This window comes from Rhododendron vialii, chromosome 7a (genome assembly GCF_030253575.1).
Source record: "Rhododendron vialii isolate Sample 1 chromosome 7a, ASM3025357v1".
NCBI lineage: Eukaryota > Viridiplantae > Streptophyta > Magnoliopsida > Ericales > Ericaceae > Rhododendron > Rhododendron vialii.
The window spans coordinates 41828282-41855505 of NC_080563.1; the positions used below are offsets into that span (position 1 = coordinate 41828282).

The following is a 27224-nucleotide window of genomic DNA, read 5'->3' on the forward strand; positions in this document are numbered from 1 at the left end:
AAGGAATTCGGTCAAGGCATCAATGTGAAAGGTCAACAACCCTAACTCAAATAACTGTATCAAGGTATCACCTTCAACCAGGAATCTTCCACTGCAAACTGCAATAAACACATATAATGACGAAGAAGCTTCCTGCGTATGCAAAGGTGGGACGTAAAGAGGAGCTTCTCTAGCAACGTGAGACTGAGACCACATTAACATGACCCGCAAAGAGAACAACAAAAGAAAAACAACTCACCGGCCCAGGACCTTTACGAGGAAAAGCAATGGAAAATTATCAACAGATCAAGCCGGACACATTCACGTGACCTGTTACCACCTTCATCAACTCATTCCGATTTTTGTTGACTATCCTCCGCATGCATTATGGCCAGCGTTTGTGATTGTTAGGATGATGCATGCAATCTCTACATCCTATCTTTGGGATGCCCAGAAAGACGTCTCCCTCCACGAAATAGCTAGGCTCCTTAAGTAAGAGCCCGCCTCGAGTAGGGAAGAGGGGCGCAGGAACCACAGCTTGCGCATACGTTTTATTTTTTGTTAGCTAGGTAAGAAGTTAGTTTTTCTTGAAACTTTAATGGCAGTTGTTGTGTTGTCCCCAAGAGGTCTCTCTCATACCATCGCTCACACAATCCATCCAAAAAAAAAAGTAACACCAATGCTAGCTAACAGAAGAGTAATTAATTAGGGACAAATCGTTTGGATTTACCTAAAAAAAGACGTATTTATATATATAGTTACGAGTACCAATGGTAAATACTAGTAGTATTCTATTATAGTATTACTATTAATTAATAACCTGTTGGTGACCTGTTCTGTAGACTGTAGGTAAGTGTGAATATATAGTAGTAAAAAACAGTACTCGATCAAACTGTAAATATGCATAACGAAACCCATAATTATGAGTAACATGAATCATAATGATACGTGACAGCCAGCGACGCTATGTGCATGCATGGGACGTCTATAAATACTGGGAAGTTCGAGGATCATAGGTACGCACCCTGTTTTTACTTCAATACGGAGCAATTCTCTTCTAATCCCATTCTAACTTAACCATCGACTGGAAACCCCCTTAGTCATTATTGGGCTTGATTGCAGGAACACTTCAAAAGCGGAGCTCGTCTTGACCGACCATTTTCTGACATCAGCAATACATAACTTGGGCGTACGTACGTATGGTAACCATAAGAGGTGTGTACTAGGCTTCTCCTTTTGCTTAACCTGGTAAGTGTCCGTTAGCTGGTTAGCACCTATGTAAATATATACTTTAATTACGATCTAATTAGAGCATTATCCTCATCTCTTTTGACCACAATGAATAGTTTCTTGTCAATTCAAGGCATGAAGACTATAACATTTTTATGAGCTTATCGATATACTTTTTCTTGGAATTTCAAGACGTGAGCTTATCGAAAATATGTGGTAGATGAAGGTGAACCCAAGGGCGGAAGTACTTGAAGGCTAAGGTAGGCTATAGCTTAGGTCATTTTGAGAAAAATTAAAAAAAAAAAAAGAAAAAAAAACTATATGTACAAGTTTTGCTCAATTCATTTTTTTTTTTTAGCCCAACCCATTTCACCCATCTATTTTCTCTCCCTCTTTCCTACTGTCTCTCTTGTACTCTCCCTTTCTATTACTACCGTCAAGTGCAGGGGTTCTTGTTGATTGTTCAGAGTTGAAAACTCAGTTAAATTGACTCAAAGAATTTCATGAAACCTCATGGTACTCAACCTTTTGATTCGGATCCCACAGGAAAAACCCTGAAAAGCGACTTCAAACTACCCGTTGGTCACGATGTCGATTAAAATGGGTTCATTAAGCTACCATCTTTCAAATCGGGCGAATGATTGACATTTAGGGTTTATGCTAAATCAAAAAATTGGGCTTTCATTCTTCAATTTTTTTTTTCTTTTGGCATCAAAAAAGAACTTAGAGTCCATCACTCTTAATGAAGCTGGAACATTATCCTGATCTCTAACAAGGTAAACATGCTACTATTAAAATCCTTAAATCTCTCATTGATAACTGGTTGGTGTGCTTAAATTTTAAATTTTTGGTTCTTACAATCTTATTTTTTTAGGTTTAAATTATAATGTAATAACAACAAAAAATCTGAAGCATTTTTTGAGATTTGTTGATGTCCAAGAAATTTTATGGGAGCGATTTTTTCATATTATGTATTTAAAGACACCACTATATTAACTCTTAAGAAATATATATCAAATGTTCACACTCGTTACAATTTGAACATCTATATAATAACAGAGCTCAGTTTTTGAATCTTATATACGTAGTTATAAATCTAGACCTTCATTTCTAAATCCTATGGTTAGCAAGTGTTAAGAGTTTCTATAAATCTAGATCATCCACTACCAACGGCGCCTAAGATCAATTTTCCAAACACTTATCTAAAAGGATTGATTTTGGACTGATTTTATTTGTTATGGAAGCAGAACTTTAGTTGATATATATGGTAATCGATACAATTCATATTGATTTTATGGAAGTAAAACTCATATACGGTAGAACTTTAATTGAGCGTTGTTCGAGCTGTATCATCAGGCATGGGCAAGCACTAGTTCACAATATGCAAGGTCAATGGTATGATGATACTAGCCATACATGCGGTGCATGGATTGGATTATAAACCTTATTTATTAAAGATTGCCCGTATCTGTATGCATATTATATACACTATTTTGCCAATAATTGCTAAAAACCTACAATACATGACACGTATCCTACGATTTGTATTGTCTCATTCGGAGAACGGTACGTATTCCACCCTCTATCCTTTTTGTATAGAAATTACACTATACGACCGCGTATCTTACGATTCATACGCGTATCCTAATTCGGTACGTATCGTTTGATTTTTTATTGAGAAAAAGTCGGACTTTATTTCAAGAAGCGGAACCCCGAATGCATTAATCTAAGCCGTTTGATCTAATTATGGAATCTTTCAAACCATTTAATAGACATCCAGCCTCAATGTATGACTTATATAGAAGAAAGAATCATACTTTGATTGTATTTTGCTTGACTTTTCTTTCCCTAACAAAGGGTATAGAAAACCTTAATGTAATAGGTTCTAATTGAGAGACTTGAAATTTTGCATCTTAATTTCTTTTAAAATGTAAGCATAATTTGTCGGTGGTATTAGGTGTATCTACTTTTTAATTGTCTATTAATTATGATTAACATTGTTGAAGTATAAACTAAATTTAGTATTTGATACAAGAAAGTTATGTCGAAACAAGTCCAATCGACAAAACTCAAAGATAGAAGATATTATTGAAAAAAATATAAATGGTATCTAGTTTTTAGGAATTCTAAAATATCTAGCTTTAAAAACTCTAGAATATACTTGTGAAATATCTAGAATTTTTTTGTGAGAATTAGTCATGTGTAATTCTAGAATTATCTCAAAGTTTATCTTGTATGAAAATATTTTTGTACTAGAGTCTTCCATGGAGTAGAATAAATAATAAATAATTATAGATGAGTTCTAGCTATTTTGTATCAACCAAAAAAAAAAAGAAAAAGAAGGTTGAGTTCAAGTGTCTAATCCCCCACTCTTTTAGTATTCTCTAGAAAATTTCTACTCTTCCAAATTATTTATACTCTTCCAACAACGTATCTTTAAGATATGCGATACGTATCCCGATATGATCTATATAATTGAAAACACGAATCAATTTCTGGTTCCGTCCTTGGATGGACCAAGACCACCAAATAATTACTCCTCTCTCTCTTTGGCAGGTTGTCAGGGGCAATTTCCGGGGAAAAAAAAACCACAACTATGGGCAGCAAGGGGAATCTACAATCAGTAACTGCCATCTCTTTCTGTCCGTACAATCCCGTTCAGTTCCGTTACAATGCAAATAGGAAGGAAGACATCAAACTGTCCCCCTTCATGAAGGCCAAGAGATAATGGCCCTTTGCTCATCAATCAACCAGAGCCACCACCATACCCCGTAATGCTAAACAGGCTGATTCTCTCTCTCTACGGCTAAGGGTGGTTCATTTGGATTGAGAAACAGAACATGTCGGGAGGAGAAAACCCAGGTGCAAGGGCGCTCGACAAGACACCCACATGGGCTGTTGCTTTGGTTTGTGCGATTATCGTTTTGATTTCTATACTATTGGAGAAAATGCTTCACGCGGTTTCAGAGGTAACCTTTTTGTCTAATGTTTAATGTTTTGTGATTTTTTTCGTCTGATTAATGCGGTGCTATTTGCGAAACCAAAAAGATTGATTACGCAAATATCATCCTTTTTTTCAGCATTTTACAATTGGTTAATATATTCTTCAATGCTAGGGATAAAGAGATCCATTCGGGTCTAATAGTTTTAACTTTTTCGATGGTTCGGGTCAATGGCCTGTTGAATTGAATTGCAAACATAAAAACAAAAGCGAAAATGGTATAGTTAGCAGAACAGGTTTCTAAGGAATACATTTTTTTTTCTTCTGTTTTTAGGTGTTCGTTTCGTTCATAAGTTTTTTCCTCCACTTTGTTGATTACTCATATGAGCTTGGCCAATAAGTGTTTGCTTTCTGCTTTCCCGGTTTGACCGTCTCTGCTTGAAGAAACTATATCCATAAGTTGGAGTGGTACTCAACAAAATAATTATTTTCTGCAGATTAAAGAGTTAAGTAGCAGCTTATAATGCCCTTCCATTCCATATCATCAATTTCAGTTTGAAACCTAAATCATGCAAAATTATTTTTCCAATAAGGCATTGAACATAGAAAAAAGACCCGCATCTGCTTGGATATTTTGCTTTGCCTCTATGTTCTAACAACAGTTTTGTGTCAGTTTTTTAGGGAGAGACGCAAGAAACCTATGCTGGAAGCTCTTGAGAAGATTAAAGCCGGTATGTACACAAGCCCTTAGACCCAATCATTCATACTTGTCAACACTAGATGGTTGTAAAGTGGGGTGCGACGACAAATGGTAGGTACTGCAATTTATTTTCTCCAATTTTTCTTTGGTTCTTAGCAACCGCTCTTGTTTTTGATTGCTTATTGCAGAGCTTATGATTCTAGGATTCATTTCCCTACTCTTGACGTTTGGCCAAAACTATATTGCCAACATCTGTATTTCAACAAGCCTTGCAAACACAATGTTGCCATGTCCTTTGCCAAGTGAGACCCATAAAGGTCATAATGGAAATGGGCATAACGGAAAAGGTCATAATGAGGAGTCAGAACATCATAGAAGACTTCTTTGGAATGAGCATAGGTTTTTATCAGCTGATAGTTCTGCTAAAGGGTGCAAGACGGTGAGTGAGTTGTTCAGTAGTTGATAGAAATCGTGATTTTAATCTTCTTGGTGTGATGCAATAGAAAGCTCTTATGTCCAAGACTCCAGTTACACGTATGCACAAGAAAATGTTGAACTATGCACTCATTTCATACGGGGAACTCAGAAAATCTTGATAGTCTGCTTGATTTACTTTTTTTTCTTTTCTTTTTTTCTTTTTAAGATACTATTGTCTTAATTTCATGATGAAACTTCTCCATGCATATAACTAGTGGATACTTCGTGTTGAGTTATAGAATGAAGAGGTTCTGAGTACAGAAATACCTTTGTAGATTCCTTTTTCTTCCCAACCCTTTCCATCGTCTTCCTCATCCTCAACCAAATTTGCTCCCCGTTGCTCAGCTGGGAAATGGAGATGTGCGTGGCACGTCTCAATACTACCATTTTGCTTTCGCGAAAGATCTATGTGACCATTTACACAAGAGGGATGGTTGAGGTGAGCTAGAAACCATCAGCTTGAAGCCTGATTCAGTGAATCTGAATTTTGAATGGAAGTATTGATAGACTTATACTCCATTAATTCATGAGCTCATCACTTGGAAGTCTGTCAACCTCTTTTCTCCATCTAAATATCCTTCCTCGTCGCAATCTGTAATTGTGGTATACCTTATCATCCCTGTTATCATTAGCTTTCTCTCTACACAGGCCATGGTATGTGATTTGGCCTTTAAATACTCCATATTTTTGCTTGCTGTGGTATGAGATAGTGAAAGGAGTGTATCTGCTACATACTCTATGAGATTGAGGTATTTGTACAGACGTTGGCAATAGAACCAAAGAAGCAGAAATAAAGTAAAAATGGTGCAATGTAGCAATTATCATACAAGAAAAGTGTAGGTGACTCGTAAGTTCTACCTAGGATGCTAGCTATCAATGACAAGAAAATGCTTGCCAGTAATAAATGAAAGCACATTTGATTAATTCTCGTGGCTATATGAGCGTCAGGGACGATGAATGAATGAAGAGTTTATTTGAGCTTTTATGCTATCAAGGTTCACTATTTCTCAGCTCTCAAACTTTTTATCAGGGTTTTTCAAGTGTCACCTGGATTTCTTGCAGATTCTCTGAAAACTTTTGTCATAATGTTGTAATTGCTTTGATCGGGTGAACACCCCTTCTTCCCATGTCATACTAATGTAATTCATGTGATAGGGACATGTGCCACTTATATCAGCCGAAGGATTACATCAGTTGCACATCTTCATATTCTTTTTGGCCGTCTTTCACGTTATATACAGTGCCATAACAATGATGCTTGGGAGATTGAAGGTTGGTGCCCGAAAGGAATTGCTTTGAGTGTTTCTGTTTAAATGCTTGAAGTTTTGTCATTTACAATGATATCAGGATGGAAGTGGCAGAAAATCGGAGGAACTACACTGTGAGTTCTTGGAAAGCAACACTATCCGATGGTCATGATTGCTTTCCTAAACTCTAGTCCGGTGGAAATGCCCTTGCCCATTTTCACAGCCATAAATCTTAATTCTATCCTGATTATTCAATTAGCACGTGAGGTGATTTATACTTTAATATTGTTTATCTAAGATTTACAAACATTTAGATACGAGGGTGGAAAGAATGGGAACGTGAAAGTATTGAGGACGATGGATTCAACGGTAAATTCTGTGACGATCTAATATTTTTATTTCCCTTTCAATTTAGAATTTTAGCCTCAATTGAGAGGGATCCCTCTGTGTCAGTTTCTTCATTGCTAAATCTCTGTGCACTTGTGTGCACATGCCTATCATGCAGATCCAACAAGATTCAGGCTTACCAAAGAGACTTCTTTTGTGAAAGAGCACACGAGTTTCTGGACCAAATCGCCAGTTTTCTTTTATTTTGTAAGAAAGATGCAAGATGATACTATTTCAGTATTTTGTTCATTTTTTTTGGAATAAGAAACCAGTGCAGTAAATTTGATGTCTGACTAGAGTGTTTTTTAATGCTACTGTAGCTAGCATTATGACTTTTCAACTCAAACAAAAAGAAGCCTTGAAGGTAGTTAGTCATATAGCCAAGTATGGAAAAAGCAACATTTACAATACCTACAATTGTTGTGGATTATGGTCTAGCATAAAGGTGAATATTTCAGATACGTAGTAAGGCTCAAAAGAAATCTCTATTAAGGAATTAAATTTCATCTTATATTTCTCTCACTTCCAACTGAAGAGTTACAAAGAAAGTGCTCTTCCCTGTGAACAGTTTGAATTAGAGTTCTTACTCTTGCTTTAGGACATAGAGATACTATTCTATTTCTGTCCAAATACTTGACAAAAGCACAATGAAGCCACATCATTGCCTAAAGTTCACCTCAGACAAAAATGTTGAATTCAATAAGCTTGTTGGCATTTCTTCTATCACTTACGCATCAACTCCTCTGGTTAAATTGTTCTTCGAAAGCATGGTGTATCATACCATCATTTTTGTCCAGTTTAACAAGGTCCACATCTCAGAACATACATCTGATTGGTCTGTTTTATACCATCCAACGGATCCCTAAAGTTCTTGAAGCAGGTCGTTCAGTTCTCCTTTATATCACCTTTGTCTTAATTGAACAAAATTAATCATTTCAGGTATGCTTCTTTCGTCAATTCTTGAGGTCTGTGCGTAAAGCTGACTACTTGGCGATGCGCCATGGCTTCATCTCCGTGAGTTTTTTTTTTCTCCAATGCAATCATTCTTCTCTAGGATAAGAACTTACTATGAGAACAATGTCAATGTGGTCGTATTCTTATAGACAGTGAAAATCATGTTGCTCTTTTAGGTTCATTTAGCACCTGGAAGTAAGTTTGACTTCCAAAAATATATTAAAAGGTCGCTTGAAGACGACTTCAAGGTAGTTGTGGGAATCAGGTACTACCATTATTATGGGTTTGGTACTTTTGGTTTCTTTCTCATTTTTTTTCTGAGAAAAACGTGCTTATTTTTGTTCTTTTCTTTTATTAAATATGACACCAGTCCTTTATTATGGGCTTCTGCAGTCCTCTACCTGTTTCTCAATGTTGATGGTGAGTTAAGTCTCTTCTTCTCAGTTTCGGGGTTGTGATGAATTTATCCTGTAGAATCAACAAAGATACATATTCAGCATATAAGTTCAGAACTACGAATGATATGTCATCATTATTTTCTTGGTGGGGTGACATGTTATAATTCGATGTGTTTCCATTGTGGCAGGGTGGCAGTCCATGTTTTGGTTATCCGTTATGCCACTAGTTGTAAGACAGTTGTGTTCCAATATCTCTTTATGCTATCTTTTAGTTTGAGAGAGGAAGGACCTAACCATTTTGAATTGGTTAAAGGTTATATTAGCAGTTGGAACAAAGCTGCAAGCGATTATCACTCAGATGGCTGTTGAAATCCAAGAACGACATGCTGTAGTCCAAGGGATGCCTCTTGTGCAAGTCTCTGATAGGCACTTTTGGTTTGGCTGGCCTCAGTTAATTCTTTATCTTATCCATCTTACTCTCTTTCAGGTATTTAATTCCTTCCTCTTGGACTGTGGTACCACAATAAATAAATAGAGCAATTACATTTTTGTACAGCTGCCATCCGTTGTTTTCAAATGTTACTAACAAGATTGATAAATTTTCTTACGTGTGCAGAATGCATTCGAGATAACATTTTTCTTCTGGATTTGGGTAAGTAATGCTCTCCTTTTTCTTCCTCATCATTATCTCTACGTCAGAATCAGTTTATGCGATACTGTTTCCTGTGCAGTATGAGTTTGGGCTGAAATCTTGCTTCCACGAGAATTTCAAACTCATAATAGTAAGAGTTGCTCTTGGGTAAGTGAAGATTTTCATATGGCTCTGTCTTAGGGCACTAACCTCTGAAAAATGTCTAAATCATGGTCAAGTTTAACAACTAATAGCAATTCAGATGCTTTTAATTTCCACAAGACAGTTTCAAAGTCATTCTGCTAAGAAGTACTACAATAGAACCAAGATCTTACTTGGATGACAGAACTGGTTGATTCATGACTGCATTAGTTTAGTTACGCAAAGATTAATGCATGTAATTCCCATGAAATTCTTGCTTAAATTATGAAATATTTGATTGCGGCAGGGTAGGAGTACAAATTCTGTGCAGCTACATTACGCTTCCACTATATGCCCTTGTCACTCAGGTACTAGCCTCTTTTTTTCTTTTCTTTTTTTGTGATAACCAATTTCCATCTGTGTTTTATTCTTTGCGGGGAAATGTCAAATGTCGGCATTCAAAAGATCTCACAAAAAGGTTGGTAGGTTATTAGTTGCACAGAAAATAAAATTTTACTAAGTAATCGATCTCTTACCTTAATCTAGATTCAATTCTCAGTATTCAGCCGATCAAAAAAAAAAAATTCTCAGTATTCAGCCACCGACCGACATTTTGTAATGAACAGTCCATGTTTAAGAATCACGTATACATCTACTGCCTAACTTATCCACGTCCGCCATGGATATGGGCGGATACGTATCGAACAGTGTTCACACTGAGATATGTGCTTGATTTGATCACATTTTTGAAGTCTCATATGCTGGGACACGGTGAGGACACGTTAAGAGGTCAAAATGTAAATTTACAAAGTTGAGGGATGGTTAAATTGCCATAAATTCTTAGTTTGTGAACGCAAACTTAGTAACTATTGTATTTATATCTTCATAAAACTAGAACTATTTCTGTTTCCGTTATCGTCAATTTGGTTGAAAGAATGATTTTGTTATTGTCAACGTGTCCCAACGAATTTGTATCCTAATTTTTCAGAAAACAAGTGTCTGAGTGTCTATGTTATGTTGTGTTCATATCTGTATCCGTACTTCTTAGGTCTGTATTAACTTCAAATAACCCTGAGGTCTTCCTTTTCCATGCTGTTGGGAATTTCTAGATGGGATCAAACATGAAGAAGTCCATCTTCGATGAACAAACCTCCAAGGCTCTAATGAACTGGCATAAGAATGCTATGAAGAAAAAGAATGAGGGGAAGGCAGGAGCTGGTGCTACTGCTACTCGGACACTAGGTGGGAGCCCGGGTGACTCCCCTGATAATTCCCCTGGTGGGAATGCCAGAGTACATATACCCCAAAATAATGATGAGGGGCTCGAACTTGGTAAGCATGATCTACTATAAGGTCCACGATTATGGCAACGAGGGTGGTGGAAATTGGCTGATAATCTTGAAACGGCATCATGTTTTAACTTTAGTTCCATTTCATGTTGTCTATATTTGCAATATGCGGAAACACTCAGATTGAAACGGGTACAGCTTTTTGTTCAGCTATGTGCCTAAGTAATCAGGAATTGTAAATTACTGCAACAATTCAGGGTACAATCCATATAGTATACAACTATGCATAAAAAATTTCAGGAGATTATCTACTTGGCCTATAAACGAATGTTAAGGACCTTGTAAAAGGCTTTTTCTTAAGCACACAAAATTATGCGGTTGTCACACTGATGTGCGTATATGGACTTGTTAACGTTAGCAAGCAATGTACTGGAACAAGTCGTCTCGTTTGGTTCTAATTTAGAACAAAAAAATTTCGAATTTAACTAACTTTTCCTCCACCTCATTTTCTTCCCCTACTTTCTCAACCCCAATTCAACTATCTATTTTTTCAACCCCATTCTCAATTACCTACCTTTTCTACTCCCATTCTCAACTGCCTAAATTTTCAACTCAATACCAAACTTTACTCATTCTCCTCTACAAATACGTACATTTGAAAATAAATTTAGTCGCCATACCTTCACCATCCTCTCTATACATTACCATCGCTATCTTCTCTTCCAAACTACCGTCGTGAGCAATTTGAGCCAAAGAACATTACGGGGAGATTTTGAAGAATCTTCCTCCGACAAAGAGGAGACTGCAATGGCGCAAATGATGATATGATAAGGCAATCCAGAAAATGCAAAGAAGACATAACCAACAAGGGAGTCACGTTGGTTCTACAAGGGGGTCACGTTGGTTCTACAAATGGTCGAGCTCGGATCCCTCGTGATAGAGTTGCCACCAGTGATCAAATCAATGCTGTGGACTCAAGTACCTTTTGCTGTTGAGCTTCTGGTATTTTCAGTGATTGGTTGTAGAACCAAATTTGGCACTGGCAACCAAATTTGGCTTCCCTTTGGAAGTTCTATTCTGTTGTTCCAAATTATGAATATATAATACCAAAAATGAGGACTTGGTCTAAGGTTGTACATATACACAGTTTTTTTTTTTTTTTTGATCCGCTACATATACACAGTTTACACACACACTGATGAGTGATAGGGGTGGCATTCTTTCCTTCGTCATAATATTGCATTTTTATCAAGAAAGATGAAAAAAAAAAGAGGGAGGCATAAAAACAAAAACAAAAAGGATACAACAGTAATTTCGCAGAAAATACTGGTGGTGGGTGACTCGCTGCTGCTGCAGTCTGCCGTGGGAGGATTATCCCGTTTGTTTCTCACAATCTTTTTGGGTTTTTATTTTATTTTATATGTTCTGCAATGGCTATGGCTTCGATAAAATGCATTGAGACACGGATTGTGCATAATTCCCTAATGGGTTTGAAACCCACAACTATAAACAAATCACAGCAGCGGCCGAATGCAAAGCAGGAGGCTCGTGTCGTTGTTGTTTTTCCAGTATTACCCATTTCGAGAAGGTCTGCAATTCTGATGTCCCCTCTGCTGCCTTTGAGCCTCATTTCGCTTTTGCCCAAACCCTCACTTGCCAGAGAGAGGCGCAACAGAAAGACCATCCCAATTGAAGACTACCTCACCAGCCGTTGGTCACTTATCTATCTCTTCCTACTAACTTTACTCGCTCTTCTACTGTTACTGTTTTCGGTTCATGTTATTGCTCCGTTACCTTCTGAATTTTGTTTCAGCTTGTGTTTGGAATCCGTGGATTTGGATGAAATTTGTTGTTGAAAATGGAAGTTCTATTGTTTGGATTTGATGGAATTCGGAATGGGAATTGAACTGGTAGGATTTGAAAAAGGAGATGGTATATGAAAGGGCCATCTTGAAATCCCACGAAAAAATGGGCACTTTACAAAAAAAAAAAAAAATTAAAAAATGGATTTTTTCCCCGGTCATTTTGCATAAAAATTAGAAATGAAATGGAAGCCCGTAAGATCTTTTTCCCCGGTCTTTTAACTTGGGACACTAATCCCTTCACTGATGTTATGTTTCCTGTACGGTATACTTTGTACCTCTCCACAAACACCCGCGCCCTATAGAGTGAAGACCAGTAGCTTCTAACGGTGTAACTTGGGAGGAACAAGGAAGAGGGGCGGAAATCTCGGCTGTTTTTTCACTTGGAGTCTGTAAAATAGAATTCGGAGCGAGATTTCACAAGTGCAGTTTCCCTACTTAATTGCCGCTTGCTACTGCAAATTGTAGTAGTTCTAATACCTAAGGCGTTTATTAGTTGATTGCAAAATATTCTTGTAAGCTGGCTGTTTTTTTTTTGATTCAGAAGATGTATCTCAATATCAACACAGATTCTTCTTTTAAACTGCTTTTATTCTACCTGCAAACTTGTCTACACTCTTGGAGAAGCTGGAGGTTGGCCTAGTTGTCACCTTCTATTTTCCCCTTTCAAGTGTGTGCACCTTTGGGCAACGTGTTCATTTATTTGTCAAACAACGAAACCCGGTGCAAATCAGCCCAAAGAAATTAGGAAAGGGTTGATGACAATTTTGAGGGCAACTTCTAGAAAGATTTATTTCCCTTTGCTGAATGATATTTTTCTTCTAGCTTCTTCGGAAGCAGAGGCAACCACATCATAATGCAATCATATCTAGACGCTGCACTTGATAGAATGTGTAGGAGGCTATAATGTCAAACTCAAATAAATCGGTTGTCGGTTGAAGTTGAAGAATGTTGGAAAACACATCAGAATGACTTGTTATGATATAGTAGTTGTTACTAGAACTTTATAAATATCGTCAGAATTACTCAGAAAGCAATTTCAATGTAATAGGTTAATTTATATTTTCCTGTTTCAACTGGTTTCTTTCTGAAGCAGCTGATGGGCTGAAATACTATGATGTTGTTGAGGGGAAGGGTCCGGTAGCTGAAAAGGGCTCCACAGTTCAGGTGTGTTTCAGTGTTTGTATTGGAAATCGGCAACCTTCTATTCCCAAGTACTGGATTTCAGCTCACTCTTTTTCTGGCTTCTCCACAGGTGCATTTTGACTGTCTATATGGCAAGATTACGGCAGTGTCAAGCCGAGAATCTAAACTTTTAGCTGGAAATCGGATAATTGCTCAGGTTTTTGCCTCTTTCCTCCTTCCCTAGCTAAATTATTGCTTCCGTTAGTCAGACCAAAATAAGAAAAATGCTTCATTTTTCACTCCCACTTATCAGTCAAACCATATGCATTATTTTCCTTTTTGTTAAAGCGGAAATATGTGTATAAATTTCTTGGTGCCTTGACTTCTGACATGAATGAATGTATTCGGTCATGTAGCCTTATGAGTTCAAGGTTGGAGCTCCCCCAGGGAAAGAACGAAAGCGTGACTTTGCTGATAACCCCAATGGCCTGTTCTCTGCACAGGCTGCACCAAAACCCCCACCAGCTATGTATTCAATAACTGAAGGAATGAAACTTGGAGGAAAGGTGATCAAATTCCATTTTTGTCTTTATGCATGGTCTACTGACTAGCTTTTTTCTCAATACCTGCTTACTCTTCCTATTTAGCTACTTTTTTCCACTATCTTTATCTTTTGTCCTTCACAGACATCGTCTCATCTTTTCTTTGCAGAGGACTGTGATAGTTCCGCCTGAGGTTGGATATGGCCAGAAGGGGATGGGTGAAATTCCGGTAAATGCTTAACTGCAGACTGCAGTGGTTATTCTGTTATTTGACTGCAAACATCTGTTTCTTTTAATCCGTTTGGTAAGTTTGATAATTTTGCACATAACCAGTTAGGATAGCCAGTATATGATGTGTTCTACCGTGATGAATCCGGATTACCAATCCTTGCATTCATACCCACGAGTTCAGTGTTCAATGGATCATGCTATTAAGGAAGATTACTTGGAAAAAATTACTAGAAACAACACAAACAACACATTGCTCATTGAATTTTTCCATTCATTGTGCAGCCAGGAGCTACATTTGAGCTGAATCTTGAGCTCTTGGAAGTAAAACCACCGGAAGGAAAGTAGGCTGTTTTGGGGCTATTGTGATCTTGCTGATAGACCGAGTTTGACTCTTATTCTAGTCCTTGTGCAAAATATTCTGGTGGTCATTCTTTCCCACGGATTACTACATTTTCCTTGAAGGCCCAAAATTTTTCAAGTAATATATATTCCCTCTAACCAGTGCTTCGATCTGATTGTTTTGTTCGATCAGAACCTGTTGTAATATATGTTATAGAGGCAAGGTTTTACCCCTTATAACAGTGCACCAGTTTTAAACCTGAGTGGTTTGTTTTTAGAACCTTAAATGACGCCTTTGGTTGATAGCACTGTAATCATACGATGTGGTAAATCGTTCTGGCTCGCACATTAAATATCTTCATTGTTCGTTGACCTTGTTTCTCGTTTGATGTCCGAGAATATAAATGGGCAAGAAATGCACCAGCAGGTTATTTGCTTTTTGGCCTGATTGACTTGTATTGGTGTTGTTTTGAAATGATCATCGCTGTGGAGGAAACATAATTCATTGGTTACCGATGAGGTCTACTTGTTACACGGTTTATGTGTTATTCGTGTCCACATAGTTTTGCATTCATGTTGCTATCAGTTTATGGAGTTGAGGAAGACAAACATTAACCAATTGGTTGCAGAAGAGGTCTAGTTGTTGCGCGCGCGATTCTTTTTTTTTTTTTTTCAAAACTGTAATAATTAAATTCTATTGCATGTTTTCTTACTTTTTGAGGTTGAAAGATCGAAAGAAAATCAATGTGTATGGGGCAGAAACAAGTTTATTTTTAACTGGTTCGGAACTAAGTAACATGGGGTTTAAGTTGTTTCATTTTTTTGCACTCTTAATCCTTGTACCAAACGGAAACCCAAAATCTTAACAGAACCGCACCATTTCACGCGATTGGCTCCTCCCGTCCTCCCCCAGTTGGGCTCATGAAGGTGATCGGGGATTCAGAACTAATATACTCCACTAATCTTGTAAGCTCGAAAATAATCAATCACGGTAAATCAAGTTTACGCAAAAATAGATTTGAGTATCAAATAAAGTATCATTGGAGCATATTAAGAATTTTTTTATTTTTATTTTTATCGGAGAAGCATATTAAGATTGATGAACGATTAAAAATAGATGTGTCTTTCGTTTATATTTAAAAAAAGAAAAAAGAAAAAAAAAAGAGAAGAAGCCGCCATTTTCTTCATATATGCTTGTTAATGTCCGCTCAAGTAGACGAAGTGTTGTCCGGACTAGTTTACACGCACCTCACTTATACCTCTAATTTCTGAAAGTCTATTGGTTCAAGTTTCGCACAACAATGTACCCCCGGTGAACGACAAGTTTATGACAAGAGTATTAGTATTAGTCGATGTGAGTGTAAACTGGTCCGGGCTACGTACTTGTTATGAAAAAGTTGGGCGCAACAGTGAACAGGTTTCGTATAAAACCACCAAAGTTTACTGCAACTTGTTCATGAATGAAGTTGGAAAACTCCCTCCACTCTCTCCCACTCCACATGAATCTGCGTACACTAAGAATTCTCGGCGACGTCAACTCGTCGACGACGGAGCAAGTTAACTACAATGTCAATTCAGACCTCGTGCTCATCCTCGCTGCCCTACTTTGCGCCCTACTCTGCGTCCTAGGCCTTGTCGCCGTAGCTCGCTGCGCCTGGACGCGACGAATCTCAGCCTCTCCGCCACCGCAACAAAACAAAGGCCTCAACAAGGAAGTCCTCAAGTCGCTTCCCAAACTAGCCTACACGGCCGACGACGAGGCCGGAAAGTTGTCCGATTGCGCCATTTGCTTGACGGAATTCGCCGTCGGAGATGAAATCCGGGTGTTGCCGAATTGCGGCCACGGATTCCACGTCGGATGCATCGACACGTGGCTCGGGTCTCATTCCTCGTGCCCGTCGTGTCGTCAGTTTCTGGTGGCCGCCCCGCGATGCCACAACTGTGGTGGTTCGGTCGCCGGAGCTGAGACGCCGGCGGCGGCCAGATTAGGACAACGTATAGAAGATAGTGTGATTAGGTTCTTGCCCTAGCTAATTTAGTGATTATTACTTGTGGTTTCACTGTTGTATTAGTATTAGGGTTCACTAAGTAGAATGAGTGTGTGATTGCTTATCAAAAAAGAAGAATTTTAGTGTGTGATCTGAATTGTGTAATTTATAAACTGTTATTTGCAGCATGTGAAATTGAAGTTCGCTGTTGTTGTTCATTCCTTCAATTGAGAGGAGCTCTACTATGGATCAAAATAGTCTTGCTCGGTATTTTTGAGATTAGCATAATTTCTTGGTTTGAGATAGTGGCGTAGGGCTAAGTCCTCCTACTAACAACAAATTAATGACACGAGTAGGACCAAAAAAAAAAAGTGTTTTAAGTACGACTTACCTAGTTTAGTTGACGGATTTGAACCCTGGAATATGCTTCTTAACATATCTAATAGCCAAATATTGCATATATAATCATATAGTCAAATACAAAATGGCCATAATTGGTTTAAAATCTTACACGAGGCAAACTTGTGGTTTAGTGGAGTGGAAATGATAATGACCTTTAGTATAGTAGTAAAGTTTAAGCCAAGTATAAACCACACATTAAGCTATTATTATCATCAGAAATGGCAAGCCATAGAAGGAATACTCCTAGTTTCAAAGATGTCATTTTAGTAATCAATGCTTCAATGAAAATATGGGAAAGAGGGAAATCCATTCAAACAAGTACCAGCTTTTCTGGTCTTAAACCTAACTAATAAAACATAGCTTTACTCCACCTTATTGGCAATCTTCTTAAAATATATAGCAATATACACTATTTATTCCCTTTAAACCACAACCATCCGAATAAAACAAGACGTAGGCCCTACCAAAGAGTGGCTGAGTTCACTCGATTACAAAATCAAATACAGTTCAAAAGTTATTACGAGGACAAGTTGTAACATTATTCTACTATCAAGTATTCATTCAGTTCGTACCTAAGTAATTCGGGTCCTTAACATCTCCCTCCCTCACTTGCAGGAGGAGGTTTGATGTCTGTCATATGTAGTAGTGTCTTTTTGGGATTATCATAGTGTAACCTTTTCATTTAGTACATGTTATCGTGGTGTGTAAAATTGTAAATTTGCGTAAATTGCAAGATGGAATTAACTCCGTTCTGAAACCGTGTAGAAACTTAGCCGCATCAGGAATAAGATGAGCACATAGACTTCGAGAGCCCATCTTGTAATCATATGGGCTGCACAAACCCTTCCGTTTGAAGGGTCATGAAGATATAGAATTCAAGGGTCATGAAGATATATAGAATTCGACACCAGAGGCCCGATAACCTGCTATTGCCAAGTTTGTGAGCATCCAAATTTATTTTAGAGCGGCAAAGGTCCAACTGCGAATAGAATTCCTGGGATTTACATATTCAAGCAGACTCTGCTTTTCAATTTGCAAACTTCATTATTGTATTCCTGTGGAGATCATTGGGTGGGTCACAATAAAATATATCATATATGCTACCGGCTTTAGTGTTGTTGACATCAGATAAATAGCTCCTACCAATTTTTCAAACTTTTATTGCAAAAGACGAAAGACATGCAAAAAGAAACTAAGATATCTAAATTCCAAACTCAATACTAATGCTCAAAACTCTCCGAGGGAGGATGAATATCATCTTTTACTCAACTAGCGTTGTCGAAGGACGAATGGATTTTGTTCAAAGTTGCAAATCATTCACTCTTGGAAGCAGCAGCTTGCCTTGCACCGACAGCAAAGAACTCGGTGATGACTTCAAGAGGCATGCCCTTTGTTTCCGGAACCTTCAGGTAAATGAATACCCAGGAGATGATACAGACAATAGCGTAAATGGTAAAAATACCCTCTAAGCCAATTGAAGTGAGCAACACGGGAAGTGTGTAGGTTACTATAATATCACAGATCCAAAAAACTAGGGCACAGATTGCGATGCAGAGACCACGGACTCGTGTAGGGAAGATTTCCGCGCAGAGGATATTTGGTACTGGACCATAGCCCATAACAAAGGTGCAGAAGTAGAGCACGACACATATGGTTGAGATTATGGCATCGGGAACTGTGCCCAAGTCTATAAAACTGGCAATAACAAAGATGACGAGCGAAGCTATCAGCACAGGTATTGTGGTGAGTAGTAGCGTCCTGCAATGAGGAATTTGATCAGCTGACTTTAAGTGAAAAGCAAAACAAATAAATGAATATAGTAAAGGAAACAACCAAGAGTGTTTGCAGTTTGCACAAAAAGATCCAAATTTTGTTCTGGTTAGCTAGGAAAAGGAAACGTTTCGGTAGCATTTCGAAAACCCTGCTGAACGCATTGGCAGAGTCTAACAATTTGAAAAGGAATGGAAACACCACCGTTAGATATTTCTATTAAGTAATTAAGCATCGAAAAGAGGAGTGCTAGGGACAAAGAAAATAGGCAAAGAATTGACCCTTAAAGTGTACATGAACGGCTCAGATTCAGTGTGCAGTGCATCTGAGCCGTTAGTGGAGAACTGTGGCCGCGTTGCTATCTCCATCGCCCTATCCGCCTATTGTCAATAAAGACATGACAAAAATAGTTTGAACATCTCCAACCGCAAAGATGGAAAACTGTGGCCGTGGATGCATAAAAAAATAAATATTGAGGTTGGAAAAAATAGAACTGTTCAAGCTGATCAGAATAGAACTGTTAGAGTGGGACTAGGTTGAGTGGAGAACTTACATCAGAATGTTGAACAGATTGTTTAACCACATTTCTACAAGAGGTCATGGATATGGCAATGAGGTAACTCTTAACAGCCTGATTACTAGTTGCAGTAACAAGCTCACAAAACCCTATACTAATTTTTGTTCTAATTTCTAAAACCAGTTCTTTCTAATGGTTTAAGAAACATCAGACTGCTAAAACAACTGTATTACATACATATTAGTGTCTACATTCATCAATTTGGCCTGCTCCATTGCATAGCCGATCCACTAATAAGATCTTGGTTTATGGGCAAAAACCAGCACTTCATTTTTAGCTTTTCCCCTCTTACGCAGACTAGTTCAAATTTCAATGAAAAGGGAAGAGGAAAACTAAAACTTACCTTCTGCCAGAGATATCCATGAGCTTCATTGCAACACCTATAGCAGGAAGCATCAACAAGGTTGTTAATGCACTAATAAGGAAGGAAGCGGACTCTGTACCAAGTCCAAGGTTGGCAAGAAGAACTTCAACTCCTGCTTCCTCAAGAATCTGAGGGGTGTAGTACAGAACCCCATTTATGCCAGAAAACTGCAAGTATGAATCACTGAAAATCGTTAGACCCAAGACAACACGAAACTCAGGACAAAGTTCCCAAACTCAGGTCAAAGATCAGGTAGTTGACTGCAAGTCTACAAGAAAAGAGGCAATTAAACAAAATTCTTGGTGGTTGGTCCTCGGGTACACATTAACCATATCACATTTTCTCATAAATCAAATATATCAAGGAGTATCACACATTTGCTTTAGTTGGTAGAAGAAAATCCCGGAAATCGCTGATAAGATCATTTGCAACATCAAAACTCAATGAGAGTTGCAAGGTACTACCTTCCTTTCTACACATAAAAAATACAATTACAGGTGGATAAATTAAACTCCATCATCATGAGTAAGGAATAATTTTTAGAAATCTGTGTTCCAATCTTAAATGACTATAACTTTAAAGTGAAATTTAAGCGCACGCAAAGATTTAGATAATACTCCATCCGTCTCGATATGTTGGTCCCTTTTTCCACATTTTGTTGTCCTAAAAAGATTGTTCCTATTTAAATGTTATGAAAATAAAATTATCATTCCCTTTTGAAATTAATTACTGCAATAAGAGAAGTCAATGATGATGTTCTTAAAAGACTTGAAGGGTAGAAAGAGAAAATCAAAATGTGACAAGTGCAATGATGATGTTTCCTTGATATTTTGAATCCCCTCAAGGGACCAACAAATGGGGATGGGGGGAGTAGTAGAAGTCCACATCAAAGGGTTCATAAAAATGAAGAAGAAACAAAGCTAAATCAACGTAGGGAGATTGCATACTTCCATATTTAAGCAAGAAAACGAGAAGAGTATCAGGAGCCACCAACGAAAGAAGCCATATCGTACCTGCTGAAGCATTTGAATTGCAATCCCAACAATTAGCGCACGCTTGACTCCTGGATCAAGAAGAGCAGCCCAAATTGGCCCTTTTGAAGCCGTCTCAGACGGGTGAACCATTGCGGGCCCCACTGCATGCTGATCAATGAGATCCTTGGAATAAAGAGCAGGCTGGCTAACCAAAGCAGAAGCCTGAATAAACTCTCCTTCCGCACCAACATCACCACCAGTAATTGAAAGAATAGAGCCACGCCTCGACCCAGGAACCCCCTCCTGGTGCAAATAAATTCTTTTAAACCCTCCTTCCTTCTTCCCATCTTCACCTTCCTTCTCAGACCATTTCCATGCCAATTGCCAACCACCCCCAATTCCTGTACTACCACCTGCTTCTCCTGCATTTCCTCCTTGCAAGATACTACTACCTCTTCTCATGTTTAGAATGCTGCCATGGGAAGGGGGAGGGGGCATGTCCTTTTCCAGGCTTGTCGTCTGACGTGATATCAATGGATTCTGCAAATCATCATCAGAAGCGCCACCGTCTGATGTGTAACCCTCACCTTCCCTCTGAAGGCTCTCTTCGTCCCACTCTTCATTTTTGCCCTGAGGCTCTGCTGTACTGAACATGCTGCCAAAATTCGGAAACATCGTGCTACGCATACTTCCTGTTGTCTCAGGGAACTTTTCATGGACGCTACCGAAAAGAGTCACAAGTGGGTCCATAAGTGACATGCTTTGGTTCACCATGGTTCCTTGGCGAGAGACAAGACCAAGACTGCTTTGACCAGTAACAGGTTTGGCAACCCAAGAGCGGCCCGCTTCAGTACCGTACAACTTTATCTGGTCTTTGTCAGTAGTTGGTTCTTCAAATTCTCCACCTGGGCCTATAATATACTCTTCTATAGATGTTTCACCACCAACAGCTAGACCTTCAACTAGCAAAGCCATCTCTCCTGAGAATCAAGAAGCATAAGTATCCACTCGATTAGAAGATTGTGAAGTTCTTTTGATAACCTATAGGCGGCAAGGAAGAATAGTGCAATTCAAAAACCACTATCCAGGACAAGGTGATATAGATGTTGAACACCTTATAAGTTATTCATCCTTGCACGGCAGATTTTGAACCCAAAAAAAAAAAAATTCAGAAATATCTACTGAGAGGTCTTTCTCATTGATGTCGGCACAAAACTAATAAGCCGGATTTGTGACTAGTCTACTTTCTCAGGATCTGTATGCTCTGGATCCCAATAAGAAGAAAAGCCTAAAGACTTGTATGAAACAATTATCGTAGTATTTGAAACCTAATCGATCATGGTAACATGATTTCTGCAGGATTAATTCTTAAATATGAATTTAACAATACAGAAATAATAAATATATATCTGGTAAACAATTACTATACATGCAACAAGACTCGTGAGAAAGCTGCGCCTGTCATGCTTAAGATACTACACATTACAGAATTGTTCCCGGAGAAAGTGAATCCAAAGAAGGAACAAAGAAAGAGACGTGTAGTGATTCCAGCAGCCACATTCATCTAAGAATATCTAGAGCATAATTTAAAATCTGAATCAGGATACATAAGTTGATCCACCAAATCCAAAGAGACTACAGGTGGCTCAACCCTTTAGATTCATACACTCGCAAAAGAATGAGGTCAGAGAATGCACCTGAAACATCTTCCCTGCCACGTAACTTCTGTAGAACTTGCTTTGCTTCAAGCATCCTTCCTTTACTCACAAGCCACCTTGGAGATTCAGGTAAATAAAACACTGCTAATGTAAAGTAAAGAAGAGAGGGAATAGAAAGAACTCCAAGCATCACCCGCCAGCTAGGCGAAGACATCAACGACATTCCGAAAATCATACAGTATGACAAAAACATTGCAGCGGAACCAGTGAACTGCGGAAGAGTATTCAACGATCCCCTTATATCTGCCGGAGCTGTCTCAGATATGTAAATTGGGACAAGAGTAACAGCCAAACCAATTCCAAATCCATCTAATAGCCTTGCTGCAAGTAGAACATAGACATTGGGAGACCACAACATTACCAAACCACTCACAAAATAGAACACTGATGACATTATTAGCATTGGACGCCGACCCACCCAATCTGATATGGGTCCCGAGCAAGTTGTGATAAGTGTGGCACCGATAAGTGACATGGCCACAACAAGGCCTTCTACAGTAGTTTCCAATTCGAGTTCATCCACTATGTACACTATGGCTCCTGTAATGTAGGAAAGTAAACATAATCAATCATTAACTCCAGGCAATGGAACATTGGATTACTCATAAGTCATATCAAGACTAAATGAATTTTTCCTTCTCTACTTGTTTCTGAGAAGGGCAAGAAAAGTACGAAACACACATAAAAGCATAAAATTTAATTTCCAAAGTCAAAACAAAGAAAAATGATGGACTGAATTTGCAATCCAGTTTATACTAACCACTAGATTGGGAATTCAGGAACAAGGATATGGTTATCAAATCTACCAACCTACTAGATTGGGCAAACAACAAATTAATTATCCATGGTAAATTATTAGATTGGACTGCATAAAAATCAAACAGATTGGAACACTAGATTGGGAATTCAGCAACAAGTGTATGGATATGCAACAAGCGTATGGATATACCAACTTACTTGGACAATATCAAATCCACATCTGTCCTTACTAGGAGTAAATTCAAACTTCAAAAAAAGGAATTGGTATTATTATTTTTTTCCCTTTAACTGACAAGAAATTGATAATTAGAAGAAGGAAAAGTACCTGCAATACAAGCATTATCCCAACCTTGCAAGAAGTTACCGATTGCGGCAGCAATGGCCACTAACGCAGCCGCCTTCATTTTTTCTAACCTGACCTGACCGGAACTCAACTCCAAACTCTACTGACTTTAAGAGTAGGAGATAAACCCAGATCAACGGGTTGACCAAATCAACCAATTCCCAAAACCGAACCAAGATCTGATGCTCTGAAATCAGCAACCCAAATCACTGCAGAAATCAAAGTTCTGGGCGGTGTAAAAAATTCCCTGGTAATTCACAGCAGAGAAAACCACACAAATGGGAAATCAAAGCCACTAATTAACATCAATGGCTAAAAAGAGAAAAGCCCATAAAAAGGAAAGAGTGTTAAAAAGGTAGGAATTGAGAGATCTGAAAAAGGGAAGATTTTCTAACCTTTGGAGAAACAGAAAGGTGTGAGGTTGAACACGAGAACAATTGAAGTGAACTTCTACTCTCTACTAGGGAGCAAGGGAGTAAACCGTTGAAAGGTACAGCCGAATGACACCGTAAGACGATAAAATATCTTTAAAGAGACAAGCTGGCTGTTGTGGAATCCTCTAGTATGCGGACAACTAAAGCCTTCAAAAATACTACTAGTAATCCCCGAAGAGAGAGAGAGAGAGAGAGAGAGAGAGAGAGAGAGAGAGAGAGAGAGAGAGAGAGAGAGTCCAACAACCCTTCAACAGTCCCTCAATGATTCAGTTCACCATAAAGAAATACAGTGTACCTTCCAAGCAAGACCCAGAAGAAAGAGTACTCATCGTCTTCATTTTCATTCCGACCACTATTTCACTACATAATAAACCATGTGACTTTCATTCAATGTGGAATGCTCCTCCACCGGTTGATGCCCAGCAACAATCTTGAAAAGGAGTGTAGGGAAGATTACTAAAACTGCGGAGGAAAGTGGGAAAAATGAAGTTATTCCAAGAAAGTAGAATATCTTTTTCCCAAGAATTAATAGAAATCGTGGGGAAAAAGAATAGGGAAGAGAGGGGGGTGACAAGACAATGCAACCTACTAATCTTCACCTTCCAACCGGTCCAAGCCATCCAGGATGAACCGTCTCACTCCCAGTCCCAGCTAGATCCTCTTCTATTTACTATTGTGGTTGTCAGCTTTTATTTTCCTCTTTCAGTGCTGATTGTCTTACCACATCTCTTCAATGTGTGAGTGTTATAGTATCAAATTTTGGCACCTGTCAGTACTATATTAGTTTGAGCTTTAATGTCACCAACACGTCCTCAATTAGGAGTGAGGATCACTTTGCCCCCTTCAACTAAAACAGTGATCAAACAAACCTCTTGAACTATTGGAAACTTTTTTTTTTTTTCTTGATTGGTGAAAGTCAATAAAATTAGAGGAACATGGGTTCTTATTGAATAAAAACTAAATACTTATTTTGTTAGCAGAACGGCCCTGAGTGATCCTTGCTTATAGTTGGGGATGGCTAGTGAAATTAACTCTTAATGATCAACTTGTTCAAGTAGCTAACCTGATTGAAATGGTGGGGGGCTATGAATCACTGAATTGTAGTAGGAAAAAACCCACAGCCCATATTACTCCTACGAGTATTTCTTTTGGGGGAGGGTGAGGGTCGGTCGGGATATTCATATTGATTACTGACATATACTATAGTATTTAACTACAAATTTATACATTGATCATTAACTTTGGGAGGTAGTTGAGACGATATTCAAATTGACATAGTATATAATTTGAATTCCAATTAGAGAAATACTAGTTCTTTTCACATTAATACTCGATCGGGACTATTTATATATATATATATATATATATATATATATATATATATATATATATGTGTGTGTGTGAATAGTGGCTACAATAGCCTAGCTCATTTTCACTTCAACCACCTTTTATTTTTTCTTTATACGAAGTGATAATTTTCATTGATAACAATGAAAGGCCTATGTATGAGCAACGGGCATTGAACCATCAGAAGAAAATCAGGAATCTGTTGAATTTCAAGTATTTAGGTTTACCTCGCAATACTAGAAAACGATTTAAAATTAGGTAGTAATACTCTTACACAAATATAGGTTATTTTGCATAAAGAAAATACGAGACTTGTCAGAAAAAATAAAAGTCCACGCATAGGTTCTCCGTCAAGATGATCCCCAGATGATCTATCATATATGAATCCACTTGGGTCAGTACTATTTCAAACGAATATATGGTATGGTAAGAGAGTATGTATAACTTGTTAAATTCAAAAGTAGTGAAGATATGAGAGTATTAGTAATTTCTACCATCTATCTAGCTAGCAAGGAACCTTGTTTCAATTGAGTGATTGTTTTATTCGTTCGATAATTTAATTGGGTAGACTAGGTAATTAAGAGGAAGAAGAAGATGGATCGATCTAACCTTCAAAGAGAGAGGAGAAAAACGAAACATTGTTAGGAGTATAATTAATTATTGTCACGTAAGTCGCGGGGTTTCTATTAATAATAATAATACAGTAATAATCTAATTAATGGGGCCGGGGAGACTGAGTGAGAGACGACTATTAGATGGGGAGTAGTAGCTACTACTGGGCGGCCTCCACATGGAGCTGCTTAATTTGTACGATATCGATCGATCCTTTCCCCACCCGGCCACATGATCGATCGATCGATCATGCACCCAATTCGATCTGTTTTTAATTTTTCTTTCTTTCTTTTTTTCAACTCTACTCTCCTATACTATAAATAACACGTCACCGCCCATCCTCCAACCATCTAAAGAGTAATTCAAATTACGTACGTAATGAATGCTCAACGTCCTTAGATTTACTAGACTAGACTAGACTAGAGATAGATACATAGATCTTAATTCCAATTAGAGAAGAGCTAAAGTAGACAGCCCGGATTCATAATACTACTCCATCAGAACTGGCTGGCTAGTACTAATTTTAAAAGAATCTGAATTCTCTACGGTTAATTTGTTCTGTGTTATTTTGGACAGCACAGAACAGCCTTTGTAATTGTAGAGACCCGTGTTTAATCTCAATAATTTTAATGTTAGAATAAAATTAGAATATTGAGGTAAAGAGAAAGTGTGATTTGAATATGTGATTTTCGGTTGAATGTGATAGAATTTGAAAGTTTATGATGCAATTGTAATTGATGTGTGTGGTGGTATAAATAGGTGAGAGTGAGTGGTAGAGAATCATTCTCCCACTCACGTCTCTCTCTCGGTCCTCTCTCCCTCCCGCACGACTCTCTCCCTCTCTCTCTTTCTCTCTCTCGAAATCACGCCTCTAAACTCGAGACCTGTGAAGATTACCCTTCACTCCACCTTCCGTACACGATCTTGAGCTCGTATTTCGTTTGGTTTAGCTCGGAGAGGAGTATTCGGTTGATTCAAGGTTTTCGGAGCTAGGGCTTGCTTGATTGAGCTTGGATTTCGTTCATTGACTTTGAGGTAGGGATTTCACACTTCTACTATATGTTAATGTGTTGATTTGGTGTTTGAATCGTGCCTTAAATCGTTGGTTTTGTAGTTGGACTTGTTCTTGCGAAATCAGAAAATCGTGCACTGAAAACCCAGGTCCTACCGGTAGGAGTTTTGGTCCTACCGGTAGAAATGTTGTCCAGTAGTGTCTTTTGGTGAAATCCTGGTCTCCTATCGGTAGGAGATTTTATCCTACCGGCAGGAAATGGAAAATCTGCATTTTGGTAAAACTTCGGAAGGACATAGCTTTTTCATCCGAACTCCGTTTTGAACAAATTTTATATCGAAATTGATGTACGAAATGTCTACTTTCCAATGGTGGTGGTCTCATAGCCTAATTCCAAGCCGATAAGATTTGATAGCCAAAATAAGGTGAATATATTTGTATACGTTGGGTA

General features: G+C 38.2%; 4 protein-coding genes across 9 annotated transcripts; 3 read left to right on the top strand and 1 right to left on the bottom strand.

Annotated features, from left to right (window-relative positions):
* The first annotated feature begins 3827 nt into the window (after window positions 1-3827).
* On the top strand, window positions 3828-10676 carry LOC131334025 (MLO-like protein 9). Its single transcript, XM_058368890.1, has 15 exons — window positions 3828-4178; window positions 4824-4881; window positions 5039-5289; window positions 6483-6599; window positions 6889-6943; window positions 7080-7168; window positions 7901-7975; window positions 8092-8180; window positions 8286-8335; window positions 8502-8542; window positions 8627-8800; window positions 8930-8965; window positions 9045-9112; window positions 9393-9453; window positions 10195-10676. The coding sequence occupies exons 1-15, from the start codon at window positions 4050-4052 to the stop codon at window positions 10435-10437; spliced, it is 1536 nt and encodes a 511-aa protein (XP_058224873.1). The 5' UTR covers window positions 3828-4049; the 3' UTR covers window positions 10438-10676.
* Window positions 10677-11607: 931 nt separating this feature from the next.
* Window positions 11608-14848, top strand: LOC131333615 (peptidyl-prolyl cis-trans isomerase FKBP18, chloroplastic). 5 transcript variants are annotated; one of them, XM_058368234.1, is made up of 6 exons: window positions 11608-12084; window positions 13333-13403; window positions 13492-13578; window positions 13778-13927; window positions 14073-14132; window positions 14417-14848. In XM_058368234.1, exons 1-6 carry the CDS (start codon window positions 11805-11807, stop codon window positions 14477-14479), a joined length of 711 nt encoding a protein of 236 aa, XP_058224217.1. In that variant the 5' UTR covers window positions 11608-11804; the 3' UTR covers window positions 14480-14848. The 5 variants fall into 5 exon arrangements, 3 of the variants coding, with proteins under 3 accessions (XP_058224217.1, XP_058224218.1, XP_058224216.1); XR_009201845.1 differs by having other exon boundaries at window positions 11684-12084; window positions 13330-13403; window positions 14048-14207; XM_058368235.1 differs by having other exon boundaries at window positions 11684-12084; window positions 13330-13403; window positions 14048-14132; window positions 14417-14506.
* A 1022-nt stretch (window positions 14849-15870) lies between these two features.
* LOC131333074 (RING-H2 finger protein ATL8-like) lies at window positions 15871-16688 on the top strand. The gene is made up of 2 exons (XM_058367407.1): window positions 15871-16574; window positions 16606-16688. The coding sequence occupies exon 1, from the start codon at window positions 15934-15936 to the stop codon at window positions 16501-16503; it is 570 nt and encodes a 189-aa protein (XP_058223390.1). The 5' UTR covers window positions 15871-15933; the 3' UTR covers window positions 16504-16574; window positions 16606-16688.
* A 1247-nt stretch (window positions 16689-17935) lies between these two features.
* LOC131332283 (monosaccharide-sensing protein 2-like) lies at window positions 17936-24394 on the bottom strand. 2 transcript variants are annotated; one of them, XM_058366415.1, is made up of 6 exons: window positions 23764-24394; window positions 23351-23615; window positions 22246-22806; window positions 20588-21528; window positions 19554-19741; window positions 17936-18621 (listed from the first exon to the last, which is right to left on the bottom strand). In XM_058366415.1, exons 2-6 carry the CDS (start codon window positions 23427-23429, stop codon window positions 18177-18179), a joined length of 2214 nt encoding a protein of 737 aa, XP_058222398.1. In that variant the 5' UTR covers window positions 23430-23615; window positions 23764-24394; the 3' UTR covers window positions 17936-18176. The 2 variants fall into 2 exon arrangements, with proteins under 2 accessions (XP_058222398.1, XP_058222400.1); XM_058366417.1 differs by having other exon boundaries at window positions 23351-23577; window positions 23764-24324.
* Window positions 24395-27224: the final 2830 nt, after the last annotated feature.